Source organism: Cricetulus griseus, chromosome 5, assembly GCF_003668045.3.
Source record: "Cricetulus griseus strain 17A/GY chromosome 5, alternate assembly CriGri-PICRH-1.0, whole genome shotgun sequence".
Classification (NCBI taxonomy): Eukaryota; Metazoa; Chordata; class Mammalia; order Rodentia; family Cricetidae; genus Cricetulus; species Cricetulus griseus.
The window spans coordinates 14,733,629-14,759,866 of NC_048598.1; the positions used below are offsets into that span (position 1 = coordinate 14,733,629).

Here is a 26,238-nt window from a genome sequence, read left to right on the forward strand (position 1 = left end):
CTGATGAAAACATGAAAAGGAGAAAGAGCAGAAACAAATAAAGTCCCCTCAGGCAGATGAGAGGATCCAAGTGCTAATGTGCAGTATCAGTGAGTCTGAGGTGAGCGTGGCTGGAAGATTCACTACTGAAATCACTCTGGAGAAGGCTAACAGGTCAGGTGCACAGTGTTGCTTCCTGGTCTCCATTATGAGTCTGCTATTGACTTTAGGGGAAGCTGGCCAAATGACTTACACTTAAACTTTAAAGATTGAAAAGGGTTTTTTGATGTTTTTTACTCCTTTGTCTTTTTGAGGGGCCCACCACCCAACTCCCAAATAAATACAAGGAGACTTATTCTTAGTTAAGAATGCCTGGCCTTAGCTTGGCTTGTTGCTAGCCAGCTTTTCTTAAATTAACCCATCTACCTTTTCCCTCTGGGCTTTTATCTTTCTTCTGTATATCTTACTTTCTTCCCTTCTTACTGCATGGCTGGGTGGCTGGGTGGCTGGGTGGCTGGGTGGCTGGGTGGCTGGGTGGCTGGATGGCTGGGTGGCTGGGTGACTCAGGCTCCTCCTCTCCTCCTCCTCCTGTTACTTTCTTCTTTCTCCTCCTCGTTTCTCCTTCCATTTATACCCCCCACCGCCCACCTGCCAGCCCCACCTATCCTTGCTCCTGCCTCCATATTGGCGGTTCAGCTCTTAATTAGACCATCAGGTGTTTTAGACAAGCAAAGAATCACAGCTTCACAGAGTTAAACAAATGCAGCATAGCCACAAGTCACACACCTTAAAATAATATTCTACCACAGAGTAGAGAGAGCTAGTTGGATGGATGATGTGGGGGAGCATTTCCTTGACAGATTTCAATTCATGAGTACAGAGGGATTTGGGAAATAGAAAATGAGACTTAAGTACAAGCAATGATTGCTACAGTGTGGTCCAATGACAAGCGGTTGAGATGGCAGGGTATTTGCAGAGTTTCAAAGTCTTTCCTTTGAACACAGGGGTGTTCCTGCCCCATAGTGTGACCTAATACTCTTTAACAATGAGGAAACCGCTCTCCTACTGACTATTACTCTTCAGAAGTGTTACATGCTGGGACCTGGAAGATGGTGCAGGGACTAACAGGTCTTGCTCTACAAGCCTGATGACCTGGATGTGATTCCCAGAGCTCACAGGAAATGCTGGATGCTGGGCTATGCACCTGTGAACCCAGCACTCTGTGATGAGGTGGGAGGAGGGTGCCAGCTAGCCTGGGGTGTGATGCTCGAAACAAGAGAGACCTTGCCTCAGAAAGATGAATGTCAGGAACTGACTCCTGAAAGCTGTCCTGTGACCCCCACATATGCATGTGGCACACACATGTACACACTTTAAAAAAATTACATGTCAAAGACAAGGAAAGACTTGGGGATTTTTACAGACTGGATGAAGCTAAGGAAATGGAAATACATCACAGAATCAGAAAAAAATGATGTTACTGCAAAATTAATTTGAGTGAAATCTGAGTAAAGCCTATATTGGGTAGAATTGAAATAATGTTCTTTCTTGGTTTGATTATGGTTAAGACATTGTTAGGAGAAACTGGCCAGAGAATTCTCTTATGTGTTGCAACCTTTATGTATATTTAAAATGATTTCAAAATAAAATTTAAAGAAAACAAATGTAGGCTTTAAAAAAGATTGCTGCCTGCAATAGTCTGTAAAACGCAATGCTCGTGTTTCCAGTTGCAGGAGTGCATCTGTGTGTTTTACAAGATCAAATTACTTTTTAACTTCATGCTTTTGGGTAACACTTTTAGAGAATGTTTCATGCCTAGATTTGACCTAAAATATTTAGGCCTTTTCTTTTTATCTTTTGAGTAGATAAAGGAGATTTGAACACATAACTATTATTCATTAAAAACTTCTAGTTTTAAAGATTAAAATGAAAATTGGCTATTACTAATCCTTATTTTTTTTTTTTTATCTATTCAAAACTGTTGAGTACAGCCATGTGACCGGTGCTGGCTGAGTCCGGAGGGACCCAGACTCAGGGAGGTATTTGTCTATAACAAATTTCCAGTTCTTTAGAGAATGTAGGGAAAAAACTCCTGACAGGAAATTCAGTATCTGTGGGCTGTTGAAGTAAGTGTCGTTTCAATGAGTATGTTTTCTCTATTTTCTCATACTTTGAATGGGGATTTCTGTTATTTAGAGTCTTCATAAGTCTCTGTGTCCCCAGTTCAGGCTGTTGGCATTGTCAAGTTTCTTGTGGTTTTCCTCACTTAGAGCTGCGGCTCTCTGTCCTCGACGTGCCGTACCCAGTATAGAGTGACCCCCAATACCTCTCTGCTTAGAGCATGTCTATAGCCAAGGAAGCTTTGAAGAGCTAAGTACACTGATGCACTTTTATTGTTTCCATGGCAATTGTTATTCTTTCCATCATCATGTAAATTAATGCATAAAAATTAGCATACAGAAATAATGAGTTTTATTATGGTGTACATACACACACACACACACACACACACACACACACACACACACACACACATAGTTTATCACTAGGGTTTGGATTGAATTAAGGCTTCTGCACATGGCAGTTGAGTACTGTACCACTGAGCTACTCATCCTGTCCTCTTTTCACTTGTTTTTCAAGACAGGGTCTGTTTATTTATTTATTTATTTTGTATACAGTGTTTTGCTTGCATGTATGCCTGAAGGCCAGAGGGCACCAGATCTCATTACGGATGGTTGTGAGCCACCATATAATTGCTGGGAATTGAACTCAGGACCTCTGGAAGAACAGCCAGTGCTCTTAACTGCTGAGCCATCTCTCCAGCCCCCTTTCTTACTTCTAATTTTGAGACAGGGTCTTATTTGCCCAGGCTAGTTCTGAACTTTTGAACTGACACAGCCAAGATTTCAGGCCTGTGTCATTAGGCACATGTCCCATGGCTTCATTCATAAATTTTCAAGACCTGGTGCTCTTCTTTATAGAAATTGATGTTGCATTGGAGATTGATGTTATTTTGCTTAAATTAAAGATGCGAACTATGGAACATGAACCAGGAGATACATTAACCATGGAGTTTAATAAAGGGGGGGAGCGAGAGAGCAAGCAAAGAAAGCAAGAGAAGAGAGGGCAAGAGACGAAGAGAGAGAAGAGAGAGTGAAAGTGGGCAGGGCTCTGTCTTTTAAAGGGGTCCTTTACAGCTGCATGCAAACTTAGTTCCCATGGAACCCTGGGCTGACTAGGGTACTGCCTGAGTGGATTCTGCCAGGTAACGGCCAGGCCTGCATAATGCCTGACCCTTCCAGAGATGGTTTGCTTACAAGAAGTTCCTGAGCTCAGCAGCTCGGAAAGAGCGAGGTTTCCTTTGGCTTACAGCTTTGGAAGGTCTGTCCTGCCATTGGTTGCCTCTGTTCCTTGGCCATCTGGTGGCACAAAACTTGATGGCGAGGGTAGTTAGAGCGCGACGCTGTTCATTTGCAGCCAGAGAGCAAGGAAGAGAGAAGTGGGACAAGGCCCATAGTGTCCTTCAAGCGCGTGCCCGACCTCTCAAAGGTTTGGCTACGTCCGTGTAACACCACCCAAGGAACCAATCTTTCAAGTGTTACATTTTGTGGGTGACATTTAAGACTCGAAGTTTAGCAAGTGGACACAGATGGGAATATTTTCAGATAGTTGCAAACGCACTGTGAAGCTCATCCATTGACCTAGGTAAAGGAACATGTTTGGGCTAAAAAAAAAAAAAAAAAAAAAAAAAAAAAAAAGGAGTGTCAGTTGTCTCTTTTGGCTTAGCTGTCACCACATTAGGATATAAATTTGTGGGCATGATTATGATAACCCAAAAACTGAAAACCTACCAGCTGTTCAGGGATGCCCAGCCCTGTCGGTCCCCCATCTCCCTCCCATCCTCAGTGTCCCGTCTGCCCTTGTGCTCCTGCTGAGAGCTCATTGCGTTTGATGTTAGATGTGAACCTTTGAGTTCTTCATGTTTTGATGTGTAAAGGGCTTAGGTTGAATTCAGAGACCATCAGGGGTTATCAGTCTGCTCTGTAACAGGCTTTGCGAGATCCACCTCATTTATTTTATCTCATTTAAAATGCAGCGGGGGGGGGGGCGGCACAGCGTGTTTCATCATGGGGCCGAGTTACTTCGAGAGAAGAATTGTTTGGGAAATCAGAATTGGTATTTTAAGACACGCTAATAGGGTTGAGGCAGTTCGTGGAAGAAGGAAATGAAGTTCGTACAGAGTAACACAAGGAAATCATTGCTACTCTGGATCGTTGTGAAAGTCGCCTTTAATGCTAAGTGCCACTGATGGCACATTGCCTACACACAGCCATTTCGAGTTTACAGTTTCTGATGCCGTGGAGTACCCATCTGTAGAAACAAATCACCTTGTTATTAATGAGTTGGTGATGAAGGCAATATAGTCTCCAGTGTGCAATTTACCTGCTGACTGGTAACTTCTGTTATATAAAACTCTTATTTATAGATTAATTTGTAAGGTATCTGAGCTAATTTTGAGCTTTGTTAGTCATAGATTATGATTTTGTTTGCCTTTATCCCTCGGAAATATTTGAAGAAAAGTAGCGAAGTATGTGTTTCCTTATATATCGAGGCCTGGCCTCATGCTGAAACTACATGTGACACAATGAACTGAAAACCCTCTCTTAAAGTGAAAATGAATAAACCCATTAAAAAGACTCCCATTCTAAGTCTCAACGCGGTGTAGATTACATATTTTGGGCTTTTGATGCACTTATTTCTAGAATGATGGCTCTGCCTACGGTACCCTCTAATTAGCTTTTCAAAAGGAGTGAAACACCCACCTGCTTACTTCCTGTAGACTCTTTGTGAGAACAAGCCGAATGATTAACTTTCTAATTGATGTGTGGTGGCATAACTATCTGAAATACTTCCATTAAAACAACGCAATTTTTAAAAAGATAGCTAAGTTAAATATGTAATCGCTCTCTAGCGTAATCAACATAAAAGAATGGATGTAATTACGACGTGTGTCAGTCTCTGTATAGGGCACACATAACCGATGGTGCTACTTACTGTACAGATGCCGTCAGGAAGGGGTTCGGTGTTCCCGTGGGGAGAGGGCTCGAGGAGGCAGGCTTTTCCTGCTGTTGCAGTGGTACCATCTGAGTTTAACGTACCTCCAACTTTTACTGTTGTGGCCATCTGCAATTATGTACTGAGGTTTAAAAGCATACTAATATTGGGTGGCCAGAATATGAGTTCCCTCCTGGAATATAGCCGGAGATGTGAGTTTACGAACTGAATTTTATCAACAGCTGTAAGGAAGGGAACATTTGAGTTCTCTAGTGGCTAATTTTATGATAAAGTAGAGTCTCTTTTAGGTAAAGAGTAGCTGAGTAAAACTAAAATTGTGAGGTGTAGTTTGGTTGCCTAGAGTCAGCGTGGCAGACAGTGGCCAAAGCAGCGAGTAATTTCTACAACAGAGGCCCCGGAAATGGCACTTTCTGGGATGGGGTCAGGCCAAGGTATTACCTTACTTTTGTTGTTGTTGTTTGAGACAGGGTTTCTCTGTGTGGCCCTGGCTGTCCTAGAACTCACTTGGTAGATCAGGCAGGCCTTGAACTCACAGAGCTCCACCTGCCTCTGCCTCCCAAGCGCTGGGATTAAAGGTGCGCACCACCACCACTTGGCAAAGGTGTTACTTTACTTGCAAACCTTTTAACCAGATTTTGCTGATCAGTTTCTTTGCTGGATTGGGTTCCTTTAATTGAAAAGTTAACATTTTAATTAAAGCAGAACATTTATTTGTGCAAAATGTCAAGTGGGCTATGCTGGCTAAATTAGTATATAATTTCTAATAATTTGTTATTTTATGTGTATTTGTGCTTTGTCCGCATATCACTTGGATGAGGTGCTGCCGCGTGGGTGCCGGGAACTGAACCCAGGTCCTCTGAAAGGGCAGCCAGGGCTCTTCACTTCTGAGCTGTCTCTCCAGCTTCCTTGAAAATAATTTCATCTGTGTTTTACAGCTGTGTTTTACTTAGGGTAAGCTTTTTGAATTGGGTCCAGGCTACTGCTTCCTGTAATAGTTTACAAACCTGAAGGCTTTCCCGCCAGTTACTGTCGTCTCAGATCAAGGACATGCTTTGCTGTGAATCCTGTTCTGACCCCATGTGCGTGTCCCCTCCATCCCTGCTGCCCAGTCACACACTTTCGGCCAGCGCATCCATAGCCCGGAGATAGGTTTTCACCTTCAATTTCCTTCTGTCTTTGGGTGAACTTGGTTAGTATTCCCCCCCTCTCTCTTTTGACATGGTCTCTTACAGTCCAGATGGGTCTTGAACTCCGTGATCTTCTTCCCTCCACCCCCAAATGGTGGGACTACCACGCCCTACCACGGCCACTTCATTATTCTCTTGTTCTTTGTCCAACTAACAAAGTAAAAAATAACCATGTCAAATGAATTTCCATAATTTAAACATTTAAACCGATGTAAAAAAGATTGTCTCAACATATAATCAATATAGATAGTAGTTGCTGGTGTATTTTACATCCCTCCCATACTTTTGAGTATAGGGTCTCATTATATTGCCCTGGCTGGCACTGATCTCAGTCTGTAGCACAAGCTGGCCGCAGATTTGCAATCTTCTTGCCTCAGCCCTAAGTGTTGGGATTACAGTCTGCCACCATGCCTGGATTCTTACCAGACATTTAAAAATTTTTCATTTAATTTTAATTATTTTGGACAGGGTCTCACTATGTTGTTCTGGCTGGCCTGGAAATCACAGGAATCTACCTGCCGCTGCCTCTGGAATTAATGGTGTGTACTGCCGTGCCCGGTTTCTATTACAGTTTAAAACAGTTTGAGTTTTATACCTAGCTCACCTGATTCCAGACTATCCACCTTTCAGTGCTCAGGAGCCCTGTAGTCACATTATGTGGCCTGTAGTGATTGCTTTGGTGGAGTCCTGGCTTCCTGTCTCCATCCTTGGGGTTTTAAGCTTGGCTTCATAGTTCAGTGGTGGAGCCCAGTATGGACCTCAGCACGAAGCCTCCCTTTCCAGTTTTGAGAAGAGTCCTGTGCTCTTACCCTTATTGTGCCTGGTGCTCTCTGGACATATTCCTGAGGTGAAGAGACATCAGAGAGGGGCAGTCCCCAGGTGTGCAGTCAGGAAGGATTTTGGGGTCTAGTTAGTTATTGTTCCTTCGATAGATCATCAGCATTTCCTCAAGGTCTGCTGCCATCTTGTGTTCTGGGCTTTCAGAGTTCTAGGACATCATGGATCCTTGTCAGCTTTTTATTTTATCCACCTGGCTTCGAAATGGGTGTCTTTCTGGTCAATCCAGCTTCTAGAATTAAGTTTTTATAGTCTCATAGTGGGTTTAGTTATTTTGTTTATGCACATTTCTCTCTGTATTACTTAGGGCTCCTATTGCTTCGATAAAACAGTTACCAAAGCAAGTTGGGGAGGAAAGGGTTTATTTGGCTTACACTTCCATATCACTGTTCGTCCTCAAAAACCATCAGGCCAGGGACTCAAACAGAGCAGGAACCTGAAGCAGGAGCTGATGAAGAGGCCATGAGGAATGCTGTTCCATGGCTTGCTCATTTTATAGAACTGGCCTGCTTTTTTATAGGACCCAGGACCACCAGTCCAGGAATGGCAGCACCCATATTAGGCTGGGCTCTCCCCTATCCATCACTATTTAAGAAAATGCCCTACAGGCTTGCCTATAGCCTGATCTACAGAAGCATTGTCTCCATTGAGGCTCTGTCTTCTCAGGTGGCTCTAGCTTCTGTCAAATTGACATGAAACCAGTCAGGATGTTTTCACTCTGTTCTTTAACAAGGTATGACTTTAGTGGAGTTTTGAGGCAGCAGTGAGGTAGCTTCAGGTATTAAGTTGGTGTCTTTCACTGCCAGACATGCATAGCTTTTCTGTTTCAGTCTCATGGCTCTCCTATGTATGGCCCATGACCTGCTGACGCCATCATGCTAGGAAGAAATCTGCGATAGACGCTTCCTTAGGTCCTTATTTTCACACAGACTCACTGGTCTCTACGTTGCAAACTCTGAACTGACCCAGCAGTGGAATGTGCTGGCTGTCTCCCTAGGGAGGAAGAGAAGCTGCAAAGGTCGGAGGAGTGTGTACCTGGAGGCTTTTCAGAAGCACGCAGGAGCCGTGCAGCATCTCATGGGGAGATGTGCTCTTCCCTCTGTGCTCCTTGAGTAGAGCATCTCAGCTGGCCCTTTTCGTTCCTCTCTTCACCATTAGAAGATGTTAAGCTTGCAGGGGTTCTCAACTTTCTCCTCATGGCCAGCCAGTGTCTTTATCAGCAGGTACCATTTCTAAGGATGTTCACTTTTCCATCCGTTGTCTATGGTTACCCACCGTGCAGGTCTTCAACATCACGTCAAACCCCGAGGAAGTAGGCATACAGGACTTTCTCTTGGGTCGAGGGTCTGCTGTAGAATAGTCTGGGAAACCACAGTTGCTTATTTGAGGCATTGAAGAAAAGATGTATCAGCCTAGAGAGATGGCTCAGCAGTTGGGAGCATTAGCTGCTCTTCCAGAGGACCCATATTTGATTCCCAGCACCCACGAAGTAGCTCACAACCATCTGGAACTCCAGTTCCTGGGGATCTGATGCCTTCTTCTGACGTCTGCAGGCACCACCCATCAAGTGGTACACAGGCATGCATGCAGGTAAATCACCCATACACAAAAAATAATAAATTACCAAAGAAATATAAATTTCTCATCTTAATGACTTATGTAAATTTTTATTAAATTTATTTATTTATTCATTTAAAATAATAGAAATGAAATTTAAACATGAACATATATAACCTATCATAACTTCCAGTAGTAACAATCAAAAACAATACAGACTAGAAAATAAATGTACAATACACCAGTTATATTCACAGTATTGTACAAAAATCATCTGGTTTTGTTTTTGTTTTGAGATGTGGTCTGGCCATGTAGCTCAGTCTGCCCTGCCTTAGCCTCTTAAGCACTGGCATGGTAGACATGTGCAGGCCAGTCCTGGCTGGACAGGTTCTGCAATCCCAGCTTTTCAGAGGCTGAGGCAGGAGATCACCAGTTCAGTGTCTGCCCAGGCTTTAGAGTAGGTACGCACTAACCCCCACGTCTGGCTAAACATTGTCATTTCTAAAGCATTTTCATCACCCTGAACAAAAATTGTAACCATTAAGCTGTAATTCTCCATTTCTTCCTCTGCTCAGTGTTTGGTCTCCAGAGTAATTTGCTTCATCTCAATATATCATTAACAATTACATCATTAGCAATCTCATACAATATCTGTTCTTTTGTGTCTGGCTTCCTTCACCTAGCACGTCTTCAGAGGTCTTCCAAGTTATAGCATGTGTCAGGTCTTCATCTACAGACTTTGCTTTTGGATAGCAGTATTGAGCTTTACTTGGGACATCTGTATGGCTTTTAGTGTAAACATGAATTATTTATCCCCCTCTTAATTTTTGAACTGAGTATCAGAGTTTTCTTCTTTCCCCAGTGGCACGGAGATATTGTTAGCTTGTTGAGTCATGCCGATAAATTACAATTTCTTACAAGTTATCCTGGTGTGTAAGGTTGATTTTTCATGTGGTCTGCATAAAAATAATAGTGGCAAATATTCATCAAGTAAGAATGGAGATCTGAATGCTAAATTGAGAGAGGGGGTGGGTAGGGTGAGTACAAGAGAGAGAGAGAGAGAGGAGAGAGAGAGAGAGAGAGAGAGAGAGAGAGAGAGAGAGAGAGAGAGAGAGAGAGAGATTAACTAGAATATACTGCTTACATTAGCCATCCCTCTGCAGGGAAGTATGCTTTCTTGCTCTGTATTGAATTCTTGTTGGTTTGCTGTTTGCTTTTGTTTTGGGGGCAGTCTTGCTGTGTACTATGTGGTGTATATACACATAGGAATTTTATTCAAATGTAAATAAGAAATTATCACATTTCAACAGAAAATGGATGGAACTGGAGAGCAGACTAAGACAGACTCAGGAAGACAAATATTGAATGTTTTATGTGGAATCTAGAGTTAAATATATATTTGTTCTTCTAAACATCTATTTATCTATTTAGAGAGTGTGTGTGTCTGTGTGTGTGTATGTGTATGTGATGTGTGTGTGTGTGTATGTATGTGTGTGTGTATGTGTGTATGTGATGTGTGTGTATGTTTGTGTGTGTGTATGTGTGTGTGTATGTGTGTGTGTATGTGTGTGTATGTGTGTATGTGTATGTGTGTGTGTGTGTATGTGTGTGTATGTGTGTGTGTATGTGTGTGTCTGTGTGTGTGTATGTGTGTGTATGTGTGTATGTGTGTGTGTGTATGTGTCTGTGTATGTGTGTGTATATATGTGTGTGTGTATGTGTGTGTGTATGTGTGTGTATGTGTGTGTATATGTATGTGTGTGTGTATGTGTGTGTATGTGTGTGTATGTGTGTGTGTGTGTGTGTGTGTGTGTGTGTGTGTGTGTGTGTGTGTGTGTGTGTGTGTGTGTGTGTGTGTGTGTGTGTGTGTATGTGTGTGTGTGTGTGTGTGTGTGTGTGTGTGTGTGTGTGTGTGTGTGTCTGTGTGTGTCTGTGTGTGTGTGTGTGTGTGGTTGGGATGGGGTGGGGACATGCATACCATAGCATATATGCAGGTCTGGGAACAACTTGTGGAAGTCACTTTTTCCTTCTACCCTGTGAGCTCTGGGGACAGAATTCAGGTTATAAGTCTTGGCAGAAAGCCCCCTTTACATGTCATCTTGCTGGTCTCAACATGTTTATATACGCTATCCACACCCTCACACGCAGCATGAAGTAAGGAAGAGGTCAAGTGTGTTGGGGGGATTGACAAACTCCTCTAGGTGAAAGCCCATTTTACACTAAAGTCTCGAGTAGCTCACGCACTTCACTGAATATTGTGGAAGCGGAAAACCGTCTGTTCTGGGTTCTGCTGTTGTGACACCATGACATGGAGCCGTCACAAGCAGGACCAGTGTGAGTCAGAGACATTTGGAGTCATTTGCTTTCCTCTGTTGTTCTATCAGTTTTCACCGATCCCTGGATTTGTAAGTGATGGTGTGTGCCATCTCAGCCTTGGCGGTCCTCTAAGGACCAGGTTCTCTGTTTGTCTCTGACTGTGCCTGGGGTGGGAGAAGCATGGAGCCCAAGAGGAAAGTGATTTTCAGCCATTTGGAGGATGGGATGTGACCCTGGTTCACACAGCAATACCAAGGAGTTGGTCTTTAATCATTTCATGTTCAACATTTTTATTAGCACAGTACAAGAGGGGATTTAATTCTTAGGGTTAATGGCTATTCTTCTTATGAGTTTTTTGTTTGTTTGAGTTTCTTTGTGTAACAGCCCTGGCTGTCCTGGAACTTGCGCTGTAGACCAGGCTAGCCACAAACTCACAGAGATCCACCTGCCTCTGCCTCCTGAGTGCTGGGATTAAAGGCGTGCGCCACCAACGCCCGGCCTAAAGGTATTTAATTTTAATTGGGCGTATTAATTAGGTGAGCCAAAGGGGGCTTTTGATTGCTGGACTTCAATACTTTGATAGCTGGACCTTGGTAGTCCGCCTCAGGAGGAAGAAATGGTCAAATAAGGGGATAGACCTTGGTGGCTACCTTTAGGACTGTGATCTAACGTTTGTAGCAAGATGAGGGAATTGGGAAGAAGGGCAAGGCCTGCCAGAGCCATGCTCACCAAGCTCGAGCTGGCAAGATTCCCCTCAATGATCTTTACACTTAACCCTATTGCTCACTCTGCCCTGCCATTGGGAATAGACCTGAATCTCATCAGTATTTTTAATTCATAAAATGACCTCACCTTGGGGGTGAAGACAGGAGAGCTGGTGGGCTGACCAGCCCTGCCACTCTCAGGCCCACTCAGAACCAGGTTGTGAATTGGCCCATCCCAACATCCACTCCATCTGTGATCTGCCGGAGCATGTGAAGGGACAGGCCCTGCAGACTAAGGGCTGCGGGATCTCCAGGACACAGGGCAACAACAAGAGGAGGCCCAGTGAGGGCCCAGCATAGAGCAACAGAAACCAGAGTCCCCAGACCAGGCCAGTGACTCTTTGCAAGAAACACTTGCAAGTAAAGATATATGGATAAAAGGGTTTACAGCATGACTCATCTACAGATTCCATGACAAGACTTTTCGTTTATTTTCTTTTAAAATTCATTTTCTTTTATTCTGGGGGCGGGGCGGGTTGTAAGGGTAGAAGGCAGATATGAAGGGACAGGAAATGAATGGGATTGAGATGCATAATCTGAAAGATACATTAAAAAGAAAGAAAAAAAAACCCAAGAAATTATCCATTACCCCAATTTTTCCCTAGTGAGAGTATATACTGATTAAGTGTGTAAGTTCCAAAGTCAGAACAAATACAAACTGTATCATTTCCTGTGTGATTTTTGGAGCCCCTCATTGACTTTCTGTGTCTTTAGCTTTCTTGTTTGTAAGATGGGAAGTATTTTGGTATCCCACCATGAGGTTACCGTGACCACTTAAAGAGATGTTTAGCACGGTTTCTAGTATGTAATTAGCAGCAGTGATAGTAATTATTGTCAAGCTGCAGTGCAGCGTAATGGAATTAGACAGGGGTTGCAATGCTACTACTGGGACAACTGGGGGTGAAGGTTTCCACGTGACATTGAACAAGCTGTCTTCTTTTGTCTGTATTGATTTCCACAGCCTATAAATTGATTAGCTTTCCTATTAGGCAATTAGGAAGATCTACTATATAGAAAATTGAAAATCTGCTATTATTCACTGCTTTGCAGTTCCCTGCTCATTTTAGGAATGCTGACCAAAACAATCAATGGTCATGCCTTTTATCAGGTAAAATAGTTCCCATTCAATGTATACTTATATTGGTATCTCGTTTTCCAATGTCTGTCTTTTTTTTTTTGATGAAATAGATAAAAATCATTGAGACAGATTAATATGAAGGGCTTTAACATTTTATTTTGGAAGAATAGTTAGGTGGTTTTGTGCCATTAGAATCCATGAGTGAGAAATGAAGGATATCCCACACAGCCCAGAGATGTGATGGGAGTCCTGTGTTTTGTTTTTGATTTGCTGATGGAAAGTCAACAACTTTAGGAAAATGTATTCAAGAGAGGCCTCCTGGGTGGGCAAAGAACCAAGATAATGTGGTCAGCCGAGCAGGAGCCCTCTCCTTACCTTTGGGGGAGTGCTGAGGATGGGAGCCAGCTCAGAACCAAGGTGGCATAGCCTGGGGCAGAGAGGATTGTGGGGCAGAGGAGGGTAGAGGTTTCCATTCCTCAAAGTCGCTCTTCAGGGATAGGTGTTTTGATGGTGGGTCCCTGACTCTGTGGAGAGAAACATGCCTTTTTTTTTTTTCTCTCATTTTATCAGGAAGCTAGTGTCGGGCACATGGAGTTCTGGTTTTCCTATGATGTTTGGATAAGAAAGAGCAACATGCTAGCATGGGTTTATTTTTCCCTGTTCCCTCACCTTTCCATGTGATATGGAGCACGGGTAGAATACTAAGTCTGCAATAAGAAAAAAAAATAACCCACATTTATTTATTTATTTATTTATTTATTTATTTATTTATTTATAGAGGTGCCAGGGCATGCTTGAACTACAACATAGTGTAGAGGTCAGAGGACAACTTTTGGGGAACCAATCTTGGGTTGTCAAGGTTCCGAACAGAATTACAAGCCTGTTTTTCTTCTTTTTAACCTGCGTAGTCATCTTAGTAATAATCCTATCTTTTAATTTGAGTAATTTCAATCTTTTACACACACACACACACACACACACACACACACACACACACACACTGACATTTGGAAGGGGGCTATGAGAAGCAAGGATGTTGTATTTAGCATATGCTAATTTTTCTAGGATTGCAATCATCAAGTAAATTAGGAAAACTAGAATATTCCAGTAACTAACCCAGTGCCAGGATTCAGGGATTCAAGCCCTCTAAAAGCTACAGACTTCATTCTGTTCTGTGCACACCTGGACAAGGGAATGGTTGTGAAGACACTGTGTGACAGCAGCTTCAGCCACTCCAGCTGTGCATGCCCCCGGATTGATTGTGCTGGGTTTGCATTTGCTATGTCTAATATGGTGGCCAGCTACTAGCCATTTGTCAGCATTTGGAATGTGAATGAGGAAGTTAATTGTTAATTTTATTAAATTATATTTAGCTGAGTAAAAATAGCCAAGTGTGTCTAGTATTGGCAAAACAGGTTCCATGAAGTGAAGGGGACAAAAATGAAGGAGGCTTTAAGAACTTTCTAGATGTTGCAGTTGCGTCTAACACTTGTTACACCCCCCCCCCCCCCCCCCCCCGTACTGAGTCTGCCAGGAGATATCATGTATTCAGGGGGTGGCACCTGTCTGTGCCTTTGTGGACACAGAAGCACAAAGCATAGCTCTTCAGGCACCTGTAGTCTAGCAGGTGTGGACCTCATAGTTCAGCAGCTTTTGGTTCCTAGTACTGCTGAGCTGGCTCAAGGAACCTTTAATGACTGCAGCATCTGTTTCAGACCCAGGTGTTGGAAATTGTCTCTCTTCAGTCAGCACAGATGGGACCTGAAGCCAGGCCTCAGCCCTGGAGAGCTAAACCATTAACCCTTCATGGTAGTCATGATGCTTTTGGTCCCAGCAGCTGTGTTTGCTATGGTATATGTAATGCATTTCCAACACCAAAAGTTTCCTTTGTAGCTATCATCATAAATTGAATTCAGGGAAGGTAAATGAAGGGTGAGCTATGTTGGCTAGCTTTATTTATTTTTAAAATTCCAGCATTAGAACAACAGTAGGTTGGCAATGTGTGTCCATTTATAGAGCAGTTGGATTCTATCTAACATGTACCCAAACAAATGCATTTCTGTCAGAAAGTTGGCTTTAAATCAAATCAGGGTATTTGAGACGTTTCTATTATTAAGTTTTATCATAAATGTGGGATTCAATATAGATCTATGCTTCTTTCTGCATTTTGAGTCTATAAAATGGCATAATTGCTTAGTCATCAAGACTAATTTTTCTTTTTCTTTTTCTGAGACAGAGTCTCACTGTGTTATGTGTCTGGCCAGGATTTACTGTGTAGACCAGGCTGGCCACAAAATGACAGAGGTCTGCATGACATGTGCCACTATGCCCTGAGTCATACAGAATTAAAACAAACACGCAAATAAACAAAACTCAGCATTACATTTTGAAGATCTGTCATGTAGTTTTAGTTTGTCTTCACTGTTGTCTGCTACTCCATTGGGTAGCATATACCACACTTTATCCATCTTTATATCAATGAGCTCTGGGCTGCTTCCTAGTAACTCGTAAGAATTGTTCATACTTTGAGTTGCATTATCATTTGAATAGCTATGTCATGAGAGGAGGGACCCAAAGGAGAGGGACCAGGAACACAGGATACACAGTATTTAAATAGGTTGAGGAGAGGGTAACTGTAACACAGTGTTTTCCAGCTTCCTGGAGCCATAACAAAGCCTGTATTTAGTGAGCGAATGAAGAGACAAACTGAGAGAGTAAGAAGTTCCCAGGATCACACAGTTGGCAAGAAGTAGGCTGGGAACTTCGGACTTAAATCCCTTAGAGCCGTGGTTCTCAGCCTTCCTAATGCTGTGACCCTTTAATGCAGTTCCTCATGGTGTGATGACCCCAACCATAACATTATTTTGTTGCTACTTTATAACTGTAATTTTTTGCTGTTACGAATTGTAATGTAAATATCTGATATGCAGGATATCTGATACGTGGGAAAGAGTCATTAGACTCTGAAGGGGTCCCTACCCACAGGTTGATGGTTTTTGCCAAGGGGTGACTTCTACAGTCCTGATCACATGACCAGGAGAGGAGGCTTAAATGAATGAGGATTCTGTGGCGCCCAGTCACTTAGACTAATAGGCCGGCATTGTACAAGGGTGGCTTGAGTTCAAGGTCACTAAACAAAGGGAAGCAAATCAAAGGAACTTTAGATTAATGCTTTCCGACAAAAATTGCTCTGACCTCTTCTGGCTGAGGCTAGGACTTCTGCGGTGGAATCTGTGTCCTTAGGCTTGTAGCAATCCTTCTTCAGACAGGCCAGAGGTGAAAAACCTGTGAGGATGGGATCACTCTTCATCACCCACAGGCAGAATAAGCAGGAACCTGTCCTGTCAGTGAGTAATTTGAGACAGGGTACTTGTACATTGGCCAGCTGCCCTTGAACTCTTGGGCACAAGGAATCCTCTGGAGTAGCCGAACTCCAGATGTGTGTAACTATATATACAACCATGTTAATTCAAAGTTACATTTTATTTATTTATGGTGTATACATGTGCGTTGTGACACACACCACAGCCTGTGTGCACTTGTGAAAGACAGAAGACAACTTGTAGGAGCTGGCTCTCTCCTTCTACCATGTGGGCCCTGGGGTTGAAGTCTGGTCATCAGGTTTCATGGCAGGTGTCTTTACCTGCTGAGCCACACCACTGTCCCAGCTGTTTGTCTCCACCAGGGAATTTTTATGTTGAGTTGGGGAAGCATAGGGTATCAGCCCAGCTTCATTTATTATCTAGTCTGTATTGTTTTTGATTGTTACTACTGTAACCTATGATAGGTTATGTATGTTCATTTTTAAATTTCATTTCCATTAATTTAAATGATTGACTGATACTGCAAGTCAGGGCTCCTGTAGCCCAGGTGATTGTGAAGCTGAATAGAGAAAAATCTTTTCTTGGGAAATCTCAGAAATTGGCCTTCACATAGCAAGTGCCTGATGTCCTTGCTCATGATTTATTTAGGTATTTAGCAGTGCCATTTTAGCTTCTAATTAAAACCATATCTGCCGGTCAGCTGTTTTGAAGCCTGACACAGACTGAATCATCAGATCAGCCTGAGGAGAACTTGCAGAGGTGAGCCTCACAGCTCATACAGTGGTCCCTAGTCTCTATCTAGGGTGTGAATTGGGGCACTGATTCACAAGAACACCCCAAGCAGCTCAGAGTCGCTGGAGTCTATTGAGTCGAGGATGAAATGCAGGAGGCTATTACAGACACTCTGTCTCTATTAACCTCTCTTGCCCTTCCATTTAGTGTGACGGATAGAGGGACATGTGCCCTGATATCACAGAGGTGTCACATGCTCCGATGAGGACTCTTCCCTAAGAAGGAAGTGTTAATCATCTTAGCAGATTAAGACTTTAACTGTTTTGAACAGTTTTACTTCACATTTTATTATGGAGCTTAATAAATTAGAAAAGTATATGATTAACAAGTTTAATCTTGGATTTATTCATTAGGGCGGGTAAACACCTGTATTTTGATATGAAAGCAAAAAATCCAATTTGTTAATGCCAAACATATTGAGGTAATGAGAAATACCTCAAGTTTATCTTTTACCATTCTGTTGGAAAAAGAAAGGATAAAGGCAGTATGCTTTGTTTCTTATCCTAGGATAAGATAGGTGTGAACGATCTTAAAGTGCTGGGGTACACCCACCAGCATTGGTAAGCATCAATTCTGCAGTGTTTCCATCTCTGTGATTATCGTGTACCTTAGGATTTGGAGATTAACATTATTGTTTCCTATTTGAATGACTTGTCCTCTGTCTACAGTTTAGCTCTCAGTTTCTGGAAGCTTTGCTTTGTAAAACATCACGTTTGTGTATGGAAATTTACCTCGATGCTGTGTCGCTGTATCACTCTGAACACATTTTTAATTAAAAGTGTATACATAATTATAGCCAGTTTCTTTTGATTCATAAACTTCAACACTTAGAAGCTTTGGGTGTGTGAAAAGGACAGGAAGTACGAGAATTTCCTTCCACATAAAGGCCTTCTCCCAGTGTTCCTGAAAGGACACATGCCTAGACACTGTGTACTTCAAAGTTTTTTAATCTTGTTTAGGGCAATGAAATAATGTTAAACCACTTTGGGTCTTTTATTACACAGTTTATCTCATTCACCATGACTGCTTTCCTCTGATATATCTCCAAACTTTTTGTTTTTTTATCTCAGCTAGTCTAGTCTGGAAGAGGCAAGGATTACTCTTTTGGACATGTATCTAGTGTGAGAAACCCTAAGGTAACAGTTAATGACTAACCAACCATGCTATTGTTTCTTACTATTGTTTGAATACCTCACATAATTTATTTGTCTATCTGTGACGTTGGACAATCAATCCAGGTGGGCTGTCTTGAGTCATACTTCTAAATCCTCAAGTTATCTATATAAAAAATGAAGGTTAAAAAATGTTTATGCCTTTTATCCCAGCACTCGGGAGGCAGAGGCAGGTGGATCTCTGTGAGTTTGAGACCAGCCTGGTCTACAAAACAGGACAGGCTCCAAAGCCACAGAGAAACCCTGTCTCGAAAAACAAAACAAAACCAAACAAAAAAATAAAAAGAGAAAAGTGTTAGTTGCCTTACAGTTATATGTTTTCAGGATTATGTATCTGAGACATGTAGCATTTGATCTTTTCTTTCTGTTTGTTTTGCAAGGGAATCTAAGGAAAACAGAGAGAAAGATCCAAGTTTAAGATAATCCTAAAGCAGAGCCAGAGTCTTCATGGCTCCTTGAGGTGAGGTCAGACTTCTTAGATGCATTGAGAGTTCCTATTGATAGTCTGCCAATTTATTGATTAGAACTGTTAATGTCTGTGTTCTTATTTCTCATGTTTGCTTACACATGTGGTTGTCAAGTTGGAGTTACTGAATCACAGTTAGGGATGATGAAAATTCTCTAGGGTAACATGTCTTTATAAATTCATAAGTAATACAATTCAGTTTGTAGCCTGGTTATATAATATATATTTTTTTTTGCCTCAAAAAGTGACATTTATTCAAAGAGAGAGAGAGAGAGAGAGAGAAACAAAACAAAACAACAACAAAAACAAGATGTCCATCCCTTGGCTCCCTTTTCTCCCCCCTCCAGTTGTTCCTCAGCCCCCCAGGACTGAACCCTGACTAGGGCCAGGTAGCACAACAGCCCCTCAAATGAGATCAGCAACATTGAGGGGCATCTTTTCAATGGAGGTGCTGTAGAATGTCTCAATGTCTAGAAGAGTCCTCTTGTCTTCTGTCACCATATTGATAGCCATACCTTTACGGCCAAAGCGACCACCACGACCAATTCTGTGGATGCAGTTTCCCTGTTGGTGGGAAGGTCGTAATTGATGACTAGGGAGACCTGCTGCACATCAATGCCTCTGGCCAACAGGTCAGTGGCAATTAATACTCTGCTAGAGCCAGACCGGAACTCCCTCATGATCACATCTCGTTCCTTTTGGTCCATATCTCCATGCATGGCGGAAACAGTGAAATCCCGGGCATGCATCTTCTCAGTGAGCCAGTCCACCTTCCTTCTGGTATTGGTAAAGATTACTGCCTGGGCGATAGTCAGGGTTTCATACAAGTCACACAATGTGTCAAGCTTCCTCTCCTCTCTTTCCACCTTGATGTAGAATTGACAGATACCCTCCAGGGTCAACTCTTCTTTCTTGACAAGAACCCGAATGGGGTCTCTCATGAACTTCTTGGTCACCTCAAGGACATCTGAGGGCATTGTAGCAGACAACAAAACTACCTGTGTGTTACAGTTAAGCTTTTGGAATATATCATATATCTGGTCCTTGAAACCATGGCTTAACAATTCATCTGCTTCATCCAGTACAAGCATCTCGATATATTTGGGGGACAGGTATCTCCTGTTAAGCATATCAAACACCCGGCCAGGGGTGCCCACGATGATATGGGGAGCTTCCATCTGCAACTTCTGCACCTCAGCACGCACATTGGTGCCTCCAATACAGGCATGACAAGAGGCACCCATGTAGTCTCCCAATGCCATGACCACCTTTTGAATCTGCTGAGCCAACTCACGAACGGGTGCCAGAACCAAAGCCTGAGTGGCCTTAAGGTCTAACTCAACCTGCTGCAGAATTGATATGGCAAATGTAGTTGTTTTCCCAGTCCCAGACTGGGCTTGAGCAATCACATCATAACCCTTGATACAAGGAAGAATGGCTCGCTCCTGGATGGCAGAGGGCTTCTCAAAACCATAGGCATAAATACCACGGAGGAGGGATTCTGGGAGATTCATGTCATCAAAGCTGTCCACAATCTCATTCCAGTTACTCTCGATGACACCTTCAGGCTCCATCCCATTGGGGCCATTGTCTCTGGATCGAGAATCCTGACTCGCAGACATGATCCTTAGAATCCCAATATATACTATTTTTATATTTACAGTATAGAAATATAAAGTCCTTACAGGTAGATATGTCTCTTTCTCATCTTGATTCTTTTTCATGGTTTATTTTGGCTCAGGGTTTGAGGGTAAAGGCCATCTTGGCAGGTCAGTAATAGTGTCAGAAATGTAAGGCAGATAGTAATTGTGTCCATGTCAGGACACAGAAGAGGGAAGACTGTTGCTCAACACCCCTTCATCTTCTGTTCAGTCTGGGATCTCACTCCGGGTGTGCTTCCCTTAAGCCTTCACTTAAGACTTTCTGGAAACATCTTTATAGGTATTCCCAGGAGTATGTCCATGGTGATCCTCAATGAAGATAGGAAGATTACCCCCTTGCTTGTTTAAACCGTGTGTGTGTGTGTGTGTGTGTGTGTGTGTGTGTGTGTGTGTGTGTGTGTGTAACTATAAGTCTTTACTCCATCTGCCCGAGCCCCGCCACCACGTGGGCACCCAGAATAACATACAGAGTCTTAAATTAGTTTACAATGCTGCTGGCCAATTGACTAGGATTTCTATTTTTTTTTTTTTTAAAGATTTATTTATTTATTTATTTATTATGTACACAAATGCCTGTATGTATGTCTGCAGGCCAGAAGAGGGCACTACAGATGGTTGTGAGCCACCATGTGGTTGCTGGGAATTGAACTCAGGACCTTTGGAAGAGCAGACAGTGCTCTTAACCACTGAACCATCTCTCCAGCCCCTTGACTAGGATTTCTTATATGCTAGCTCAGTATTAGTTATCATAAATCTATATATTTTATAAGACTTATCTTATCGAGGACGCCTTCCGCTGGCATCCTCTTCTCGGGATCATATGGCGGCTCCATAGAATGGAAAGCAGGAGGAAGAGCAAGAGAGCGATATCCTGCTTTTAGAGTCTGCCTGCTGTGTCACTTCCTGCCTGGATCTCTACTACATTTCCCAGAATCCTCCTTGACTCCACCTATCTTGCTTTCCTATTGGCCAACAGTACTTTATCAACCAATAAGACAAAGATACACAGAAGGACCTCCCCCCTTGTGTGTGTGTGTGTGTGTGTGTGTGTGTGTGTGTGTGTGTGTGTGTAACACGCATGCACACCAGCAGGTGTTGTATGTGTCATGTGTGTGTATATAGTCTGCTTGTATGTGTAGGCCTGAGGTTGATGTCAGCTGTCTTTACTTCATCACTTTCTATCTTACTAAACCCGAAGTTCATTTATTTGGCCAGTCTAGTCTGGCTGGCAGTGATCTTCAGGGGGCTGTTTCTTCCTCTCTACTACTGGGGTTGGAAGAGAGCACTTTTTTACATGGTTTCTTGGCATCTGAACTCAGGTCCAGATACTTAGGTGGCTGTTGTTTTACTGACTGACTAAGCTATCTCCTCAGAAGCTTAAATCAGGTTTTACAAGCCATCTAGGCACTCATGTACCCGACACCGGTGTCTGGTTATCTTAGCTGTTCTTTAGGTGATGGCAGAGCACAGAGGTGGTGATCTGAGTCCTTAGTCCCTTGGTGCCCATCCCCCTGTGGTAGTTAGTGATGCTTATAATCCATTAGTGAAGATGGGTGACTTTTCAAAGGCAGCCGACAGCCACTCATTTGGTCCTGTTTACTTCTAGAGAGCCCCTTAGGGCAATTCAAATGACTCTTTGAAAAGCATCAATTTGTCTCAGGTTGAAGGGAAATAGAAAAATAAAATATTTTCCTGTAGAACTGCATGAGTGATGTTGGCATTGAGGTCTCTTTTCCTGGTGCATCAGAACATTTTGGGGACAGAGAAAAATGACTTGTCTCTGTACTTGGACTTTGACTGTGCTCATGGACTTACATAGTAATATACTGAGAGCCTGCCCATTCTAAAGGAGCTATGTTTTCAGATCTGTGCTGCTATTCTTGATTAGTTTTATGGAGTTGTGGTAGGAAGGCTGTCGTGTGTTTTAAAACAGAGGGAGGGAGTTAGAACCTCTTTCTTGTTGAGCCTGGCTGACCGAGATGGATCTCTTTGACAAGTGACCAAATGGCTTGTCTCACATAGCACAGCCTAACAAATTCATGAGTTCATTGCTACTGTGCTTATTGTTCAGTTTCTTTCTAGAAATAGTACAGGCTTCAGTACCATGCATGATTCCCAACTTTTGACTATTCTGTCCTCTATGAAAATCCTGGGATTCAGTGAAACCCAAAGCAATATTCTACAGGTTGGTGGAGATGACGAAGGCCCCGTTTCTGGAAAACATTAGCTCTTCAGGTGTTATTGGGCCTTGCTGTGTGTTAAGCTGCGATACTTTTGCCTTGGTGATGTGATGTCGGGGTCTTGCTGGCATGGTCAGGTTTGTGTAGAGTGGAGCTAAAATTCTTATGCTAGAGAAGCAGGTTCATGGAAGCTGTCGCCATGGCTCTGTTCTTCAAGCACACCAATGCTTGCTTAGATTCAGATGTGTTGGAGATATTTGGTTTTACTATTTAGGTAGGTGACACGAACAATAAGGAGCATACATTCTTATGTTCTCTGGTACAGTCCTGTCCCCCAAGAACACGGAATGAGACGGCTTATTACAGAGAGATGCCGGCTAAGAGTATTTTAACTCTTAGATTTTCCAAGCATAATTAAAGCAGAATTCACATGGAGGGTCCGCTCCAGTGGCTAGTGCTACTGTACAGTTTTACTGCAGGATGCCAGCAAAGGATAGAATGTAGATCAGAAATAAAGCGGGACTTTTTGTAGAATTCTCTTAAACATCATGCTTTTCTCATGCTCCTAATCTTTTACTGTGTGAAGAAAAATGTTCACACAGTACATGTTCAATGAAATGCATTGCTTCAGTTTATTTCTTTGTATGCAAATGTTGGAGAAGATGAGCCACTAACATGTTTCTCTGATTAATTAGAGTGCAGGATCAGGCCAGGTTCAGTTCTGGTTCTGTCATACAGTAACTCCTATAGCAGACAGTTCTGCCATATAGTAACTCCTATAGTGGACAGTTCTGCCTTAGAGGAACTCCTATAGCAGACAGTTCTGCCATACAGTAACTCCTATAGTGGACAAGTTCTGCCATATAGTAACTCCTATAATGGACAGTTCTGCCATACAGTAACTTCTATAGCAGACAAGTTCTGTTGTATAGTAACTCCTATAGTGGGTAAGTGATTTATTTTTAAAACAATTAAAAAATCATTCCGATGAGATTTAATTCATGTCCCTCACGTTCCACTCATTTGCTTTGTATAATTTGTTGGGCTGTGCTGCTGATACCAATTTTGGAATCCGTGTGTCCCTTGAAACCTGTTCCCGCTAGCTGTCACCGCCAATCTGCTGGATCACAGAATGACTCCATGTTTAACATTTGAGGAACTGCCAGATTGTTTCTAGTTTCTATTCTTACCAGCCGGGTATGAACCTTCCAGTGTCTTCTAATCCTTGCCATGTGAACATGTCTAATTGTTGTTAATAGCTCTCCAAGTGTGTTTCAAAGAGTATATTTCTGAGGTTTTTGATTGGCATTTTCCTAATGCTCAGTGCTGCTGGATGGCTTTCACATGTCTATTGGCCTTTTGTATATATTCTTCTAGAGAAAGGCCTCTTTATCTTAATGAACATCTTCTTGTTGTTGCCCATCTTTAAGATGGTAACAAATGGTTACTGTTCTAGTGGAGCCGTAAGGATTTAGAGAGCTAATGTAGGTGAGATGCTCAGAGTGTGGCTGGTTTGCTGTAAGGATCCTTTACTCTTGGTTATGGTTATTATAATGGTTTCTTATGTGGCTAATGCTTCCTACTGCTCCTAATTTCTCCGATCAGAATTTGAAAACTAAACGTAATCTTCAGTTCCTAGTTCTACCAATTCTGTCTTTGCTCCATATGTTCAATTGCTTGTTTATCTGTTCCAAGACCTTACTGGACACCCATTATGCATCATCTTGTTGATAGATCCTACAAATATGAATTAGCAGAATAAATGTCCCCCTCTAGAAATCTTTTAGACAGAGGTAACAGAATGGCAATTAGATAGTGACATGTTCTTTTAGGTAGGCGTGTGAAGCTGGGCTGAGTGAATAGGTAGAGGATTACTAAAGGCTTTGTAGACAACCTGAATGATAAACAGGGGTTTCTTTCATGTACAGTGGCCTCAGCATTGTGGACAGTACGAGGGCAGTTGGAAAGCAAATATTCAGGGTAAAGTGAGACCCTCAGAGGACGCCCTTCATGGTACCAGAGACTAGAAACTCTTGGACACCCCTGTTTGGGTCTGGAGGCCATCCAGGCAGGCTTTGTCCTCACCTTTGCCTCATGGAGAAGACTGAGCTGACCTACAAGGCCCAACATGTTTGAGCAGTGCTGCATGAATGCAGTGATCCAAAGCGGTGCTGCCCAACCAGGAGCTTAGCCTGTGACAGTGTTGTCACTGGCCGCATCTGTCTGGGGAGTAGTCTCCAGTGTCAGCAGAAAACCACGTCTTCAATGAGAGGTTGCAGCCGATTAAGGACTATCAGAAAAGTGAAGTCAGAGAGGAAATCTGTGTCTCCCAGGTTCTAGCAGTCAGTGGATAGGTATTTAGTAGGTAACGCCTTCTTTTTGAAAGTGAAGGGAGATGATTGCTGGTACCTTTCTGACGTTGTAGACAGTGGATGATGGACAACCTACTGATGGTAGCCAAGGAGATTACCCGGATGCATTTGGTACAAGCAAGAAAAGTTATCCACACATCCCTCCCAAACCTGACTTGGCTCCTTTTACTTTGAGATTCTTAATAACCTAGAGCTTTCCCACACGTGGAATAAAACATGTTCGTCACTGCAAAATATGATACAGCAGAAGGAGCCAGAATTAAAAGCAAACAGAGTTTTCACACATCTCCATTTTTATTCTATTTGGGTCTTCCATAGTGAAGAAACCCATTCATGAGTATGGAATCAACTGTTTATAGTCCTACACACTACAGCTTCCGGAAACGTCAATCCTTGCTTTGTTTTTGTGTTTTGGGCCTTGTTTTATGTAGTTACTGCTGCAGGGAAATATTAATAGCTTCACTTCATACAAACACAAGTAGTTTCTAGACACTTGTGCCGAGGACTAAAAGTGTTTGTGGTGTTTCAGTAATGTGAGCCGGTTCTGCAACCGGCTGTGTTTTGTATTTCTGGGAAGACAGTGAAGTAAGAATCACAACTTGATAGTTTTTACATGTTTCCTTCTCCTCCTCCTCTTCTCCCACTTCCTCTTTTTTCTTTTCAAGACAGGGTTTGTCTATGTATCCCTGGCTGTCCTGAAACTCAGAGATTCGCCTGCCTCTCTCTGCCTCCCAAGTGCTGGGATCAAAGGTCTGCACCACCATGCCTGGCTCTACATGTCTTCTTAATTTCTACCTCCTTCCGGCTTCCTGTTCTTTGGAGGTTTCCTTCCAGACCATTTCCACATTCACTTTTAGTGGAGTCCAGAAGTATTAGCTTGAATGGGAGAGTACTTGATGTTCTGGGCTGGGCTAACAAATTGAAATGTCTCCTGAATCATACATAGTATGGACATCATGTCTGTGTGTGACAACAGGGGCTTTCTTCATTTTGCTACTGTCTTATTTAGCTGGTAGTAGGGGTTTGGGTTTTTGCTGCTGCAATAGCCATTGTCTCATGACAACTGAGGGAACATTTGAGGTTGGGAGGTGAAGGTCTCTGTATGAAGCTGTGTGTTCTGTTTTTTAAGAATTTCCATTGGGCCCAACTGTCCGCATTATTTATTCACTGACTAATTTCAGGTTATCTGCCAATTGCTTGGCTAGATGTCAGGTAATGAGAAAATAGAGAAAGAAAGAATGCAGAGGCCATGCCTTGATAAAGAGTGAGGGCAGGAACTATCGCCACCCAGTCAGAGAGCAGTTCACTGGGACTCACTTCACTCTGTAAATTTAAGTATTCAGGGACACCAGACTTCACGGCAGCTGTCTCTTGGGAGAGACAGATGCACTTTGAAAAATTCACTGTAAAATGCATTTTTAAAGTGTCTTCTATTTTTACTTGTCATTTTGATTTCAAAATTACTCCATTGAGGGAAA

General features: G+C 42.6%; 2 protein-coding genes across 3 annotated transcripts in view; one reads left to right on the top strand and one right to left on the bottom strand.

Annotated features, from left to right (window-relative positions):
• Smyd3 (SET and MYND domain containing 3) overlaps nucleotides 1-26,238 on the top strand; it is a 524,738-nt gene that overhangs the window by 56,940 nt on the left and 441,560 nt on the right. The window lies entirely within an intron of this gene.
• On the bottom strand, nucleotides 18,938-20,176 carry LOC100764541 (eukaryotic initiation factor 4A-I-like). The gene is given in 2 exon segments (XM_035445110.1): nucleotides 18,938-19,104; nucleotides 19,107-20,176. Coding segments are annotated over 2 exon segments (1,215 nt in total). The 5' UTR covers nucleotides 20,170-20,176; the 3' UTR covers nucleotides 18,938-18,952.